The following is a 14,819-nucleotide window of genomic DNA, read 5'->3' as shown; positions in this document are numbered from 1 at the left end:
CAAACAAAAAAAACGTAATAGAATAATAATAAAGAGATTAACCTGTTGCACAATTTTGATATTCTATTTCTGAAACCGTCAGCCCTCGCTAGACTTATAAGTTAATTTAGCGGTAAACGGAACGAATCCGCATTAGTTCAAAATATCCATACAGAGCCAAAAGTTTAATCATTAGAGTCAAATTAAACCTTTTTTATGTTATTTATCCCATAGAACATGTAACCTGCGATGGCAATAAAATACATGCAATTTACAATTTAGCAAAAGGTCCTGTATCGTCCAAAAATATATCCGTAGCCAGCTTATGTATATTCTCCGGATAGCAGGCATATTTGGCAAGATCCTTCACACCAGCATCCAGCAAAACATCATCGTCAATGAAGAAATGTCCGGTGTAGTCCCTAGCATCCCGGCTAATAATTGCATAGGCAGCGTCGGCCATTATCTCGGGCTTGCGGGAGTACAAAGCCCCCTCTGGGCCACTGAGCATCTCCACCGCTGCCGTGTGAACCGTTGTACGCGGCCACAGAGCATTTACGGCGATTCCTTGGTCACGGAACTCCTCCGACATTCCCAGAACACACATGGACATTCCGTATTTGGCGATCGTGTACGCGGCGTGATTGGCGAACCACTGCGGCTTCATGTTCAGCGGGGGCGACAGGTTCAGTATGTGCGGATTGTCGCTCTTCAGCAGATACGGCAAGCAGCTTTTCGATCTGTGGAGTTTGATCGGACGCAATGAGATTGGCGGCCAGCAGCAGATAAGCCCCGATGGCCCACTTACACCAGAAACGTCCCCCTAGTGTTGATGTTCTGCATCAGGTCATAGCGCTTCATCTCCGTGTCGAGTGTGGGGGTCATGGATATGGCACTTGCATTGTTGATAACGATATCGATGCCTCCGAACTTGGCCACTGCTGCCTCCACGGCCTGCTGGACTTGCTTCTCATCGCGCACATCGACAATGCAGGCTAAAGCCCGGCCTCCAGCCCGCTCGACTAGTGCGGAATACAAAGGTCAAACTCCATCCAGAAATGACTGCACCAGCTCACTTACTCTCCTCAGCCGCCGTATAGATGGTTCCAGGTAGCTTGGGATGTGGTTCTGCCGTCTTGGCAGCGATCACTATATTCGCCCCATCGCGAGCTGCCTTCAGGGCTATCGCCTTGCCGATTCCACGAGATGCGCCGGTAATGAACAGGGTTTTGCCTCTCAGCTTGCTAAGGGATTAGTCAGATTAGCGAACAACTTTGACCTCGCCTCGCCCCTAGTTTGTGCAGACTTACCCAGAGTTCTTCATGATTGCGTTGTCGAGTGAACTTGGTCAACTGAAGAAATGGGCTTTATTTCTGGTATATAAATGTCCAATCAGAAGAGATTACGACAACTCTAATCACAGTGAATTCCAGGTAAAAGTAGATTTACTCAAGTCGAACCTTTCATACTCTTTTTTCAGGATCAAAGGTCGGATACCATGGATAGAAAATGCATATATGTATGTATTTTACACATACAATTTAATACGCTGTTTGTATGTACATGCATAGCTATGATAGCACCAACAAATGAACATGTCAAATAAAAAGCTTCGAGGTGTCGCAGTTGTTGATTAATTTTGTCTAAATTTAAGTGTAAATCTGGCTTGGTGCACGAGAAGAGTCGCCAGCCCTGGCCGGAACAGCTGATGGAATATGTAACGCGGTAGCAGGAAAGACGTAAACAATCCTCATTGGCCCCAATTCAATCAGCATTATGTTACAAATGAGTCGCAGCTCCACCCGCGCCACTCTGATGACGATGCGGCACCGGAAGCTAGTCTCCACCTGGTCGCCGCTAGCAACGGCATTCAATGCGCCGCCGTCGAAGCGCATCAACTTTACCCGCGAGGATGTGGTGAGTCATGAAATCCTTCAGCTTGGAGAGCGCAGATCCTAATAAATTTTTCATGTACAGGGCCTTTTCCGGATGCCCGAGCTTCGCACCTTCGAAGGTTTCTATTTGCTAAGGGACAATGTGGAGAACAAATCGCAGGATCTCATCGCGGAGGCGATTTCCAGTCAAAGACAACGCAAAATGGTCGACATATTCGACGAGCTCTCCGACTCCCTGTGCAAGGTAGCCGACCTGGCCGAGTTCATACGGATCGCCCACCCAAAGAACAAGTACATGGAGGCGGCGGAGCAGGCCTGCATCAGCATTTGCGGTGTGGTGGAGAGGTGAGTTCATGCCCATCAAGAGATCTCTTCCCGCTCAAAACCGTTTCGTACTGTAGCTTGAACACCCACAAACCACTCTATCAAGCCCTGAGGAAGGTTGTGGAGCAGGGAGACCTAAAACCAACCACCGAGGTGGATCAGCATGTGGCCAGGCTCTTCCTCTTCGACTTCGAACAGTGCGGAATACACCTGCCGGAAGCGGAACGCCTTCGAGTGGTGCGTCTCAACGACTACATCCTACAGCTGGGGCAGAAGTTCATGAACGGAGCAGCACAGCCCTCCGTGCTGCCGCGCAGCTATGTCCCAGAGTCCATCAGGAATTAGTGAGTCCATATAGAACCTGTCCAATCTGTCGAAGATATCCACGAAATGTCCATTTAGTTTCCCCACCTCCGGGGAGAATGTCATCATCACTGGCTTGTGCACCAATGCAGAGAACGTTCAGATGCGAGAGGCCGCCTACCGATTGTACTTGCAACCGTCTGAGACCCAAGAGGAGCTGCTGCGGGATCTGCTGCTGTGTCGACATGAACTAGCCAAGAGCTGTGGCTTCGAGACATACGCTCATCGTGCTCTCAATGCCAGTACTATGGAGCGACCAGAACTTGTCCATGAATTCATTGATCAACTGTCGGATCAACTGCGTCCACGCGCCGAAGCGGACTTTGCACTCATGACTCAGATGAAGCGGAAGGAGAGCGGTCAGCCCAATGTTCTGGCCGAGATCTGGGACACGCCGTACTTTACCACACAATTGAAGCGACAGTCGCTTGAGGAGCAGGCCAATGAGTTCCTCCCGTACTTCTCACTCGGCGGCTGCATGGAGGGTCTGGACAATCTGCTCCAAGCGCTGTACGGTGTCCGACTGGAGAACAGGGAGATGGAGCCGGGCGAGTCCTGGCACAGCGACATCTACAAGCTGGCCGTGGTGCATGAGAGCGAGGGTCTGCTTGGCTACATATACTGCGACTTCTTTGAGCGGAGCGGCAAGCCCAACCAGGACTGCCATTTCACAATCCAAGGAGGAAAGCGGCTGCCCGATGGAACCTATCAGCTGCCCATCGTTGTGGTTATGCTGGGACTGGCCCAGCCCCGATGGGCTGGACCGACTCTGCTGTCGCCGGCACGGGTGGATAATCTTTTCCACGAAATGGGCCATGCCATGCACTCTATGCTGGCGCGGACCGAGTACCAACACGTGACGGGCACGCGATGCGCCACGGACTTTGCGGAAGTGCCGAGTGTTCTTATGGAGTACTTCGCCAGTGACCCTCGCGTGCTGCGCACATTCGCCCGCCACTTCCAGACGCACAAACCCATCTCCGAGGACATGTTGCAACGGCTGTGCGCCTCAAAGCATTTATTTGCTGCCAGCGAGACACAGCTCCAGGTCTTCTATTCGGCCCTGGATCAGGAGTATCACGGAGACATGGCCCAAAAGGGCGGCAACACCACGGAGACTCTTAAGGCTGTGCAGAACCGCTACTACGGTCTGCCCCATGTCGAGAACACGGCCTGGCAGCTGCGTTTCTCTCACCTTGTCGGCTACGGTGCAAAATACTACGCCTATCTGATATCGAAGACGATTGCCTCCTGGATATGGCAGACCTACTTCGAGAGTAATCCCTTCAACAGACAGTCTGGAGAGAGGTACCGAGCGGAGATTCTAGCCCATGGAGGAGCCGTGCCCAGCAGGCAGCTGGTGGCCAACTTCCTGCAGCGCGAGATGACTCCCAGCGTGCTGGCCAATAGTCTGATACACGAGATCGACACGGACGAGACCAAGATCAAGGAACTGATAGTGAGCAGAAGCTAATCTAATCACTTAGCTCGACACAAGTGTAAATACATAGTCGTTCTCCCCTGTTTTTATTAAACTAGTTAACTTTAACTGCCTTATTTGTACACGGCGCACACAGTTTTGTTTTCATGTCAGTATCTACGCTGGTCCCACGGCGGGCATCAGTTCCAGGCCCACCAACTCCTTGGCCACACGGACACCCAAAAAGAAGAGGGCGTAGCTCTTGACCAGCATCCTGCCAAAGGAGATTCAGATTATGTAAAGCCTTCCGACAGGGCACTGTGTCTTTTGGCACTCACCATTGGAACTCGTTGTTGTAAATGCCGCGCACAAAAGACAGGGGATTAACAGACTTCACCATTTTAATAAAATGCAAAGTTCTCGCTGATTCCAAAATAATTTAGCACGAGGAATGTTTGAAAGAAAAATTTTGTAGTGGAACTTAGCCCACTTAAGCCCCCTCTATATGAACAGGTGAACAATTTGAGTTAAACGGCGGAAAACAATACTGTTTGTAGGTTCTTCTCGTAAAACCATCCTTCCTTTTTCCCCACAAAACTTTCTCAATCAAAAATATACACAATTTCTTTTACCTGAACTGCCCTTAAATTTAAGAAATTGCATAATATTCGAAGAGTGCATTTAAATACCCCCTGGTCTACAATGGGTTAATAGTTCGCTGTCCATGAACGGAAATCATATTCCCTGATTCCATAGTTGGATCCGGTTGATGAATAAGTTTTGTACAAGGTACTGGCTAATCTTAAGTACTCCATTTTATATGATTTATGTGTGAAATAAGAGAATATGTATGCAAATCCCACAAAAGGGTATATCCAGCTGTCGATACTATCGACTTGATATTAGAACTGCGCGCCCAAGTTCGAAAGTGAATAAGTGCCATCCAGCGGAATCTCAATGGGAGAGAGAATAAATTCCGAAAATCTGCGTATGGATGTTTCTAAATATATAAATTATATAATAAACCGCAAATGGTCACCCTGTGTGTTTAAAAAAAGTTCTATATTTCTATGAGTTAAAAATGAATGCGGTCACACTGTATATTTACTACGCGAAAATTAGCTCTGTCGCTCTTGAGTGTGATTGCGATTGGTATGAGCTTTTTTATGGGATAAAAACTCATATTCACACTAAAAATAACTCAATATAGTTTAAAATTGGGATCTTCGGCAGTGCTGCTGTCATCGCTGACGAAGCTGTTGAATTGAGTGGGTTTTTCCACTCGTTTTGTTTTTGTTTCTCACCGCTGGGGGGCGCTTCTGCGAGTTTACCAATGCACCACGTGCAGATCAAGAAAACAAGAAACTGAACACAAAAAACGAAGATAAACAAACCATGGAGTCCGAAAACGAAGAGTTGAGCATGGAGGTGGTGGAGCCGGAAGATGCCGAGAGTGACATAGAGCCGGACAGCGACAGTGGGTCGGAAGACGGCTCCGCACCGAAACAGCCCAAAGAAGTCTATCTGCCGGGCAAAACACTGGGCGAGGATGAGGAGCTGGTGTGCGACGAGAGTGCCTATGTGATGCTGCACCAGGCCTCCACTGGGGCGCCCTGTCTGAGCTTTGATGTCGTTCCGGATGAGCTGGGCAAGAGCCGCGAGGCATTCCCTATGACCGCCTACATTGTGGCGGGCACACAAGCGGCCCGCACCCATGTCAACAATCTGATTGTGATGAAGATGAGCAACCTGCACAGGACCCAGGACGATGAGGCAGAGGACGATGATGAGGTACTGGAAGACGACCAGGACGATGTGCCCGACAAGGAGGAGCTGAAGAAGCCACAGATGACCTGCGCCCTGATTAAGCATCAGGGATGCGTTAACCGTGTCCGTGCCCGCCGTCTGGGCAACACAGTGTACGCCGCCTCGTGGAGCGAGCTCGGCCGCGTGAACATCTGGAATCTAACACAGCCGCTGCAAGCTGTCGAGGATGCGCAGCTCCTCAAGCAATACGAACAGAACGAGACCCGTCCGGTGTTCACTTTTAGTGGCCACCAGCAGGAGGGCTTTGCGTTGGACTGGAGTCCCACTGCCGAGGGTGTGCTGGCCACGGGCGACTGTCGTCGCGATATTCACATCTGGAGTCCTCTAGAGGACGGCACCTGGAAGGTAGACCAACGTCCGCTGGCGGGGCACACACAATCTGTCGAGGACTTGCAATGGAGCCCCAATGAGCGCAGCGTCCTCGCATCCTGCTCGGTGGACAAGACCATTCGCATCTGGGATTGCCGGGCGGCGCCTCAGAAGGCCTGCATGCTGACCTGCCAGGATGCCCACGAGAGCGACATTAACGTGATCTCGTGGAATCACACAGAGCCCTTTATCGCCAGCGGCGGCGACGATGGCTTCCTGCACATCTGGGACTTGCGCCAGTTCCAGAGCCAGAAGCCCATCGCTACCTTCAAGCATCATACGGATCACATTACCACTGTGGAGTGGAACCCCAGCGAAGCCACAGTCCTGGCCTCGGGCGGTGACGACGATCAAATCGCTCTTTGGGATCTGGCTGTGGAGAAGGATGCGGATCAGGTGCAGGCCCAGGCCCAGAACGAGGATGAGGTAAACAAGCTGCCGCCGCAACTGCTCTTCATCCACCAGGGCCAGAAGGAGATCAAGGAGCTGCACTGGCATGCGCAGCTGCCGGGCGTCCTGCTCTCCACTGCCCACAGCGGCTTTAATATCTTCCGCACTATCAGTGTTTAGTCCCCGATAGCCCGATAGTCCGTGCACGTGTCAAGTCGTGCCTCCAACCTCCACTCCCGCTAAACCCACGTCTTCATTCTACTACAAAGCAAATAAACCATAAAACGAAATCTGTGGTTGCCGAGATTGCTTTTTATTGGGACTTCTGGTGGGCCGGGTCTTCCGCCGCATCAGCATCTTCCTCCTCATCCATTAGCATCGTGATATTGATTAGATGACGCATGGTGGGGCGACCGTGCGGGCAGTTCTGCGAATAGAGATTCAGTTGGCCCATTATAAATTATGCCAGTCGGAAGGGGATTGCGCTATTTGTGGAGTGCAATGGGGATGGATGGATCGATGGATAGTGCACCCGCTGAGGCACTTAAAGTATTATCACCTGATAAAACGAACTACCCAGATTATTACAACCCCCGCGATGCGGTCCGCCCCTGTAAGCCTCTTTTGACATTTGGATAACTTTGGCAGCGGTTATCTCTCGGCGCCGCATAAACGTGCCTTAATCTCCCTGGGGCCTGGGGCTCTGGGGCTCTGGTGCTTGAAAATGAAATATGATCGCAGCATTCCGAATGGAGCTCTTGACCAGCGTGATTCTTCTCCACAGAAGCCCCCATAAAGACCCGTTCCGCAAATCATCAACGCAATGGAAAAGGCAAAAGCCAGCGAACCCGTGGAGGGGCAATCATTAAGTCAGGCAGAGGCACCGCTAATGGCACACGAAAAGAAACAGACCCAGGTGAGATGAGCAAATTCTTGGATGAATAGCTTTATTCACTAGGCCGGCGAATCCTTCCAGCAGGATCAGCCCAAATGGAGCTTTTCCCTCAATTTGGCTTGCGTTGGATCCTCGATTGGAGCCGCCTTGCCCGTGGGCTACTGCACTGGGGTCATGAACAGCCCCGCCGTGGTAAGAGGAGCTCTCTACTTAGAGGTTCCATAATCCTAAACCGTTATCCTCCCCAGCTCATGCGCTCCTGGTGCAACGAAACTCTGATTGCGCGATATGATCTTCACCTGGGAGCCTCGGGCCTGGAGTTGCTCTGGTCGGCCGTCGTCTCCATCTTTCTGGTGGGTGGAGCCATCGGTTCTATGACGGGCGCATCTACCGCCAACCGCTTTGGACGCCGCGGGTGCTTTTACATATGCGGTATGCTACTCGCCCTTGGTGCCGTCTGCTTCGCTGTATGCCGCTTGTTGGTATCCGTGGAGCTGCTGCTCCTGGGCCGATTGCTCGTGGGGCTGGCGGGGGGCCTCGTCACCGCCTTCATGCCCATGTACCACAGCGAACTGGCCGCCCTCTCCCAGCGAAGTACTCTGTCTCCGTGTTGCGCAATGGGCCTGACCGCAGGCGTGGTGGTAGCCCAGATCTGCAGCCTACAGTCGCTTTTTGGGGGGGAAGATCGGTGGCACATTGCCTTGTCCTTTTTTGGGCTACTGGTACTGCTCTGCTATGCCCCATTCCGGTGGTATCCCGAGAGCCCCAAGTGGCTGTACATAGTCAAGGGCCGCAAGGAGGAGGCCAGACAACAGCTCCAGCTGTTGCGGGGCTATTCCTCGGACAGCGCGGCTCTGCAGGCGGAGCTAAACGAAATGGAGCTGGAAGCATCGGCCAAGGTGGAGGCTAGTGGATTCATGGAAGTGCTGCGCAATCCCCGTCTGCGCCTGCCACTCATCATTGTTTGCGCCTTTCTTGGTGGCCAGCAGCTGTCGGGTATCAATGCGGTGGGTGATATCCTGCAGCATCTTTAGCGCATCATTAATGTTCTCTTGCCTTGCAGATATTCTTCTATTCTGTCTCCATATTCCGCAAGGCAGGGCTGTCCACGCAGGCGGCGGAGTGGGCCAATCTGGGTGCTGGATCCCTCAATCTGGCCACATCGATGGTGGGTCCGGTCCTGTTGGAGCGCGTGAATCGTCGCCCGCTGATGCTCTTCTCCACCTTCTTCTGCGCCGTATGCTTATTTCTCTTCGCCATGATGCTCTACTTCATTGTGAGTGGCCTTCGAATCCCCGAGTCTCGGAACTAATGTGTGCGGTTCTTTCAGGAGAGCTTTAGCTGGTTTGCCATGGGCTGCATTGGCTGCATCTTCCTGTACATATTCTTCTATCAGTTCGGTGTCGGGCCCATGCCGTTCTTCATAGGAGCCGGTGAGATTGGGGGCTACATTTTTCATTTACGAAATCCTTATCCTTTCTTCCTTATACTTATCCAGAACTGTTTGAGGTGTCCCCGCGTCCGGCTGCCATGGCTTTGGGTAGCGTTGTCTACTGGGTATGCAATTTCATCATTGGCATGGCCTTTCCCACGCTGCAGAATGCCTGGGGCGCCCTGGTCTTCCTCCCATTCTCCATCGCCTGCTTGCTGCTCTTTGGGCTGACCAAACGCTACTTGCCGGAGACTCGCGGCCGCGATCCATCCGAGGTTGCTCCGCTCGTCGCCGACGGCTTTAAATCAAAAGTCTTGCGCACACGCACTGCGAGCCAATCTTCTTAGCCTAAGTGCAATATATTATACATAGTCCCCATGTCTGAGCCAATAAATCCCACAAATTTACACCGCGAGGCGCCTATTGGAGATAAAATACGATTCTCGAGCATCTGGCTAAGCAGTTTCGTCCCAGCCGCAAAACACGATGGAGGTGGTGGAAAGTGCCAGCTCTCTGGTGGAGCTCAAGAAACAGCCCAGGACCCGTTGGACGGCTCTGCTGGTGTGGAGCACTGTGGGCAGCACCATCGGATCCGCCCTGCCCTGTGGCTACTGCATGGGCGTCATCAACACTCCAGCTGTGGTATGTTGTCTTATGTTTGGCTGTACAGCAGCTGGACTACGAGTATATTGAATTCTAGCACATGCGGTCCTGGTGTCAGGCCATGCTCCTGGAGAACTATGGTCTGGAGATATCCCCTACAGCTTTGGATACGTTGTGGGCCCTCATTGTGGCCATCTATCTGATTGGCGGGGTCCTTGGCTCAGCCTGCGCTGGCTGGGCGGCCAATCGCTTTGGACGCCGCGGCTGCTTCCTGTTGAGTGGTTCCCTGCTGCTCCTGGCGGCCCTGATGTTTCTCAGCTGTCGCTGGCTGCGATCCGTGGAGCTGCTGCTGCTGGGTCGCGTGGTGGTCGGCCTGGGCGGGGGTCTAGTCAGCACGTGTCTGCCCATGTACCACAGCGAGATTGCGGCGCTGCCGCAACGGGGCACGCTGGGAGTTTGCTGCTCCGTGGGCTTCTCCATTGGCATGGTGGTGTCCCAGATCTTTACGCTGCAGTCGCTGTTCGGCGGCGAAGAGCTCTGGCACATTGCACTCAGTTTCTACGTGGTCTTCATGGCGGTGTGCTATGCCCCGTTCCGCCTATACGCGGAGAGTCCCAAGTGGCTGTACATCGTTAAAGAGCGACGTCAGGAGGCGATCCAGATGCTGATAAGGCTGCGCGGCACTGATCTTGGCATAGAGCAGGAGATCCGCGCCATGGACGACGAGACTTCCGTGAAAGGCACAACCCGCAGTCTTGGCGAGGTTCTTGGCGATCCAAAGATGCTGCTCCCCCTCATCCTTCTCTGCTCGTATCAGGGCGGTCAGCAGTTGTCCGGATGCTCAGCGGTAAGAGGTCCGGATATCCTCTGTCCTATTGAACATTTGTCGTTTCCAGATCTTCTACTACTCCGTTTCAATTTTCCGCAATGGAGGCCTCTCAACGAGCGCCGCAGAGTGGATGAATCTGGCCGCTGGCAACGTCAATCTGGCCACCTCGCTGATGGGTCCCATTCTGATGGCAAAGTTCAACAGACGCACCCTGATGCTGCTGTCCACTGCATTTTGCGGCCTACTCATGTTTTCCTTTGGCTGGATGGTGGAGTACACTGTGAGCTCTCCTCTCCATCCGCATCCTCGCAACGCAAGCAATCTTCATACTCCCTTTTTATTTGAAAACGTAGGCCCAAATTCCCTGGCTCTCGTATGGCACAATGGCTAGCATTTTCCTCTATCTGATCGCCTTCCAACTCGCCCTGGCTCCCATGCCCTCGTTCATTGGAGCGGGTAAGTAGTCCGAGGTTTGGCTGTCCTCCCCTCTCCTATTTAGCGATTGCTTAATATTTTCCACTCCACGCAGAGATGTTTGAGGTTCCCTCCCGTTCCGTGGCCCTGTCCATTGGCAACCAGGTGGGCTGGGGATGCAATTTCCTCGTTGGCTTCCTGTTTCCCGCCATGCACACACTGCTGGGCTCCTATGTCTTCCTGGTGTTCGCCCTGTGCAGCTTCCTGGTCTTTCTGCTGACCAAATTTTACCTGCCCGAGACGCGGGGACGAGAGGTCTCCAAGGTGGCGGAGTTGGTGTCCAGAGGCTTTAGAAGTAAAGTCCTACAATAAAGTACAATATATATTCATACTTAAGCAGAAGAAAACCAGATTCGTTTCTACTCTGCCAGACGAATGCCATGGCGGGAGAATAGCGGACACGAGGGCTGATAGGCAGCTGATAGACACGGCCATCCCTGCTGATCTAGACGTCCTGTGGTGCTTGGTCGTGTCACTGATGTTGATGGCAGGCATTCCAGGCTCTGCCTGTGGATGATGGCCCGCTCTGGACGCCGGCTCCTCATCCTCTTCAGCGGATTCCTTTTTCTGCTGGATGGTGTGTTCCTGTGCTGCCGCCGGCTGCGATCTATGGAGCTTCTCCTGATCTGTCGCCTGGTGGGGGCCTTGCCTGCCACCTGACGCCATTGTAGTTCAGCGATATTGCCTCCACATCGCAACGTATGCCTTTCTGTCATTCCCCTTCTGTTCTACCGTATGGGGGCTTGGATTTTTCTAGTCTCACTGTTTACTCGGGGGGACGACGCAGGGACGGGAAATCTCCGAGATTGGTGAATTGATATCGCGCGGATTCAGGAGAATATCTCAATAGATCAACAAAAATATTTGACGTCCCCTTTCTTACCCAGGGCTGTTCAATTTCCCCCATTTGGGTGATTAGCCGCCTCATGGTGGTCGTCCTGTTCAGAGCCGTGCCAATCATCACGGATTTGCGGCAAGCGCGAGACGCAAACATTGAGCGCACCCGCGAGGGTCGGCAGATGGTGCCCTCGGGGGCATCCTGCAGCATGAAGATGAGCTCATCGATGTCCTCCTTGCCGAATTCCCACTGTCGGCTGTAGGGTTTGCCCAGCAGTCGCACCTTCTTTGTGGCGGGAGCTGCAGATGAGAGAGCGTTTTTAACCAGTATCCGCATTCAGATGGCCGATGGCCACTCACCCTCATGATTTATCTCAAATTTAAAGCCATTCTTCTCGAACACTGGCAGATGGTCGATGAGCACCATCTCGTTTACCGCCGTCAGGTCCAAGGACTGGGGCACAGTCAGACGCTGATACTCCAACTGGGTGCTTCGTTGAAGTGTCTCGAAGTTGTACTTCTCATCCGAGGCGTGCTGGTCAACAATGAATAGATCGTCCTGCAGCTTGACAATGATGAAGCCCAGGTTAAACTGCCCAATAATGTCCATGCGGGCAAAGTCATCCTTGGCGATCTCCCTCTGCAGTTCGTCTTCCGCCTTGTTGTTCTGATTTGGGTTGATTTCGCTTTTGAAGCGTAGGCGCTGCAGCTTAGCCCTCGTTCTGCGCTCCTTTTGCTGCTGCTCTTGTTTCCTTAGGCTGTCTGCAATCTCCTCGATTGTGGTCCGCAGCTCGCCGCTTTTGTAGTTAGCTGGCGGCTGCTCCTCGCCATCGTCGTCGCCGCCATCGAACTCAATGCGCGTGGGCAGCTCGATATGATCGTCATCATCGCTCTGATCCATGGTGCTGACAGTTTCCTGGGAGCCTTGGGAGCTACCGGTGGGTTCTGGTTTGGGCTCTGCAATGCTTAGGCGACTTTTTATTGGTGTCAAGACTTTGCAGTCAATGCGGGCTGCCTTGGCTGGCTGCGTCAACAGGTCGTAGGCTGTAAGAGAATCAAGGTGAGTAAAATGGGGAGACTCTCTAGAATGCTCACCCTTTGACTCCGTCTCCAGCTCCTTGAGGTTCAAGAAACTCTCATCCAGATTGGCCTGCTCTTTGGTAGGCTTTGGCGGCTGATCGACAACATCCTCCTCCGATATTGAATCGCCTTTTGAACTGTGGTGTTTGGGCGAATCTTGGCTGAGGAAATCCTGGATCTTTTGCATTTTCATGGAGCGGGTGGCCAACTCCTCGCTTTCGGCACACCGCCGCTTGATCGGAGCGGACGGAGCAGTGCCCTGAGTGTCTCCCGTGCGGCGCCACTGGGTGAGCACATCCATGAAACGCTGAGAGGAGCTGATGGGAACGTCTTCCTCTTCATCCTTCTCCTCGCTGGCCTTGCCAGCATCCGCGGGCTGGGGCTTCGGCCTTGGTTCCAGCATGCTCACAATGGTTGTGTTCTGCATTTGGAATGTGGATGGTGTCTGTCCAAAGGTCTCCAGCAGAGACTTCTTCAGGGCCAGCAGCAGAATCCTCTCGTTGTTGAGCAGCAGTTGGCGCTTGTCGGGGGTTAGGTTAACGTCCACGTCGGAGCGGGCCGTGATAATGTTGAGGTAGATGAAAGGCTGCTGCTGGACGTTGTAGCGATGGTAGGTCTCGTTGATGACTTTGGCTATCTTTAAATTCAGAGAAAAACAGAGCATAAGCGGAGTGTGAGAACACTCCCCCCCCGGTACGATAAACTCACATTCTTGGGATCGCAGGGTCTGGCGTTGACAAAGAAGAACTGGCGATCTCTGCTGGAGCGGCCTGCCCCATGGCGACAGCTGGATATATAGCCCTCCAGTCGGAAGTCGGCCTGGTTCAGCCGCTCCACATCCTCGGCGCTGAACTGTGTGCAAGTCGTGTCAGCTGCATCCGCGGAGGACTCTAGCTCAGCCCGTAGTCCGACCTCGCTCAGTTGGCCCTTTTCGAAAGGGGACTTTAGCGGCACAATGTCGGCCACTTGGCGTGCCCCAAATATCGCGGATATGTTGGCCAGCACATCCTGGGCGCCATGTGTTTGCAGAACCACCGTCTTGGCGCCCTTGGGCGTCTGATTGCTGCAGATGATGCGCACGCCTTTGGTCACCAGGCAGTAGGCCTGCAGGATCTGACACATCTTGGCGAACTCCTTCTTGATGTTGCGCGTAAAGTCGCGCCGACGCACGGGCAGTGTACTAAACAGATTGGTAAGGGTGACGGTGGTGCCTACAGCTCGGGCACAAGGCGAGCGCTTCTTGATCTTGCCATCGTGGTCGAGTTCCACTTTGAGACCTGTCATTGGGGAACATTAATCGTCCAGACTTTATGCCGATAAGGATCCGAACACTCACCAACATCGGTGGACTGGTGGCGCGTCTGAATGGCCATGTCGGACAGGGCACAGAGGGAACTGAGTGCTTCCCCACGAAATCCAAACGTTTCCACTCCCAGCAGGTCAACGAATTCCCTTATTTTCGATGTGTGATACTTTGCAGCTGTTGGGGAGATCTTTTCCTATAATTTCTTTAGGGTTTGCCTCGAGGCTACCACTTACTCATTGCCTCCAGATTGGCCTCCACCACGCCGCTGCCATTATCACTGACCTCGACGCCTTGCAGTCCCTGATCCTTCATCTTAATCTCCACCAGTGTAGCCCCTGCATCGATGGAGTTCTCCACTAGCTCCTTGACAGCCACAGCCAGACTGAGCACCACCTAATTAGGGGGAAACCAAACAATAAATCAAACAAAACCAATCCGAGAGATGTACCTGGCCGGAGCATATTTTATGCACAGTATCCTTGGAAATGGCTTTAATCTGGCCGGATACAGCTGTGGTGGGTGCTGGCAGCTCGACATCCTCTTCTTTCTCTGCCATTTCTTCGCTTTTATCGACTTAGTTCATAGAAAAAACAAATGTAATTCCCTATAAAATCTGGCGCTTTTTTTTGGCTAGTGTGACCATATGATCTTTATATACGATTAGTTCCAGAAAAATACACAGCTGATTGATAGTGGCGCCACTGTGCAACTGTAGATATCATGTCAATTGTGCAATCCTTCGCAGAATGTAGATAATTTAAGATTTAAATTAGCAACATATCCAGCAAAAACATTT

General features: G+C 52.5%; 7 protein-coding genes across 8 annotated transcripts; 4 read left to right on the top strand and 3 right to left on the bottom strand.

Moving 5' to 3' along the window:
• Nucleotides 1-171: 171 nt before the first annotated feature.
• LOC6602131 (hydroxysteroid dehydrogenase-like protein 2) lies at nucleotides 172-1,374 on the bottom strand. Its single transcript, XM_002027067.2, has 4 exons — nucleotides 1,290-1,374; nucleotides 1,060-1,223; nucleotides 788-1,001; nucleotides 172-719 (listed from the first exon to the last, which is right to left on the bottom strand). The coding sequence occupies exons 1-4, from the start codon at nucleotides 1,301-1,303 to the stop codon at nucleotides 251-253; spliced, it is 861 nt and encodes a 286-aa protein (XP_002027103.1). The 5' UTR covers nucleotides 1,304-1,374; the 3' UTR covers nucleotides 172-250.
• A 277-nt stretch (nucleotides 1,375-1,651) lies between these two features.
• Nucleotides 1,652-4,133, top strand: LOC6602133 (mitochondrial intermediate peptidase). Its single transcript, XM_002027068.2, has 4 exons — nucleotides 1,652-1,896; nucleotides 1,957-2,219; nucleotides 2,276-2,542; nucleotides 2,601-4,133. The coding sequence occupies exons 1-4, from the start codon at nucleotides 1,756-1,758 to the stop codon at nucleotides 4,033-4,035; spliced, it is 2,106 nt and encodes a 701-aa protein (XP_002027104.2). The 5' UTR covers nucleotides 1,652-1,755; the 3' UTR covers nucleotides 4,036-4,133.
• Nucleotides 4,066-4,405, bottom strand: LOC6602134. Its single transcript, XM_002027069.2, has 2 exons — nucleotides 4,320-4,405; nucleotides 4,066-4,255 (listed from the first exon to the last, which is right to left on the bottom strand). The coding sequence occupies exons 1-2, from the start codon at nucleotides 4,379-4,381 to the stop codon at nucleotides 4,159-4,161; spliced, it is 159 nt and encodes a 52-aa protein (XP_002027105.1). The 5' UTR covers nucleotides 4,382-4,405; the 3' UTR covers nucleotides 4,066-4,158.
• An 839-nt stretch (nucleotides 4,406-5,244) lies between these two features.
• Nucleotides 5,245-6,857, top strand: LOC6602135 (glutamate-rich WD repeat-containing protein 1). The gene has a single exon (XM_002027070.2). It carries the CDS (start codon nucleotides 5,377-5,379, stop codon nucleotides 6,745-6,747), a length of 1,371 nt encoding a protein of 456 aa, XP_002027106.1. The 5' UTR covers nucleotides 5,245-5,376; the 3' UTR covers nucleotides 6,748-6,857.
• Nucleotides 6,858-6,859: 2 nt separating this feature from the next.
• Nucleotides 6,860-14,612, bottom strand: LOC6602139 (mismatch repair endonuclease PMS2). Its single transcript, XM_002027074.2, has 8 exons — nucleotides 14,472-14,612; nucleotides 14,257-14,416; nucleotides 14,054-14,197; nucleotides 13,426-13,994; nucleotides 12,733-13,354; nucleotides 11,998-12,681; nucleotides 11,684-11,937; nucleotides 6,860-6,994 (listed from the first exon to the last, which is right to left on the bottom strand). The coding sequence occupies exons 1-8, from the start codon at nucleotides 14,577-14,579 to the stop codon at nucleotides 6,881-6,883; spliced, it is 2,655 nt and encodes an 884-aa protein (XP_002027110.2). The 5' UTR covers nucleotides 14,580-14,612; the 3' UTR covers nucleotides 6,860-6,880.
• On the top strand, nucleotides 7,300-9,301 carry LOC6602136 (solute carrier family 2, facilitated glucose transporter member 3). Of its 2 annotated transcripts, none has more exons than XM_026985304.1 (6): nucleotides 7,300-7,483; nucleotides 7,544-7,654; nucleotides 7,711-8,469; nucleotides 8,526-8,738; nucleotides 8,793-8,895; nucleotides 8,961-9,301. In XM_026985304.1, the coding sequence occupies exons 1-6, from the start codon at nucleotides 7,391-7,393 to the stop codon at nucleotides 9,239-9,241; spliced, it is 1,560 nt and encodes a 519-aa protein (XP_026841105.1). In that variant the 5' UTR covers nucleotides 7,300-7,390; the 3' UTR covers nucleotides 9,242-9,301. The 2 variants fall into 2 exon arrangements, with proteins under 2 accessions (XP_026841105.1, XP_026841106.1); XM_026985305.1 differs by having other exon boundaries at nucleotides 7,391-7,483; nucleotides 7,547-7,654.
• LOC113565062 (solute carrier family 2, facilitated glucose transporter member 1-like) lies at nucleotides 9,352-11,147 on the top strand. Its single transcript, XM_026985307.1, has 5 exons — nucleotides 9,352-9,536; nucleotides 9,595-10,344; nucleotides 10,394-10,606; nucleotides 10,680-10,782; nucleotides 10,856-11,147. Exons 1-5 carry the CDS (start codon nucleotides 9,381-9,383, stop codon nucleotides 11,110-11,112), a joined length of 1,479 nt encoding a protein of 492 aa, XP_026841108.1. The 5' UTR covers nucleotides 9,352-9,380; the 3' UTR covers nucleotides 11,113-11,147.
• Nucleotides 14,613-14,819: the final 207 nt, after the last annotated feature.

The sequence above is a fragment of the Drosophila persimilis genome, unplaced genomic scaffold (assembly GCF_003286085.1).
Source record: "Drosophila persimilis strain 14011-0111.01,24,50 unplaced genomic scaffold, DperRS2 tig00000002-arrow-pilon, whole genome shotgun sequence".
Classification (NCBI taxonomy): Eukaryota; Metazoa; Arthropoda; class Insecta; order Diptera; family Drosophilidae; genus Drosophila; species Drosophila persimilis.
The sequence above is the reverse complement of the archived record's forward strand: the minus strand, read 5'-3'. Positions and strand labels throughout refer to the sequence as shown.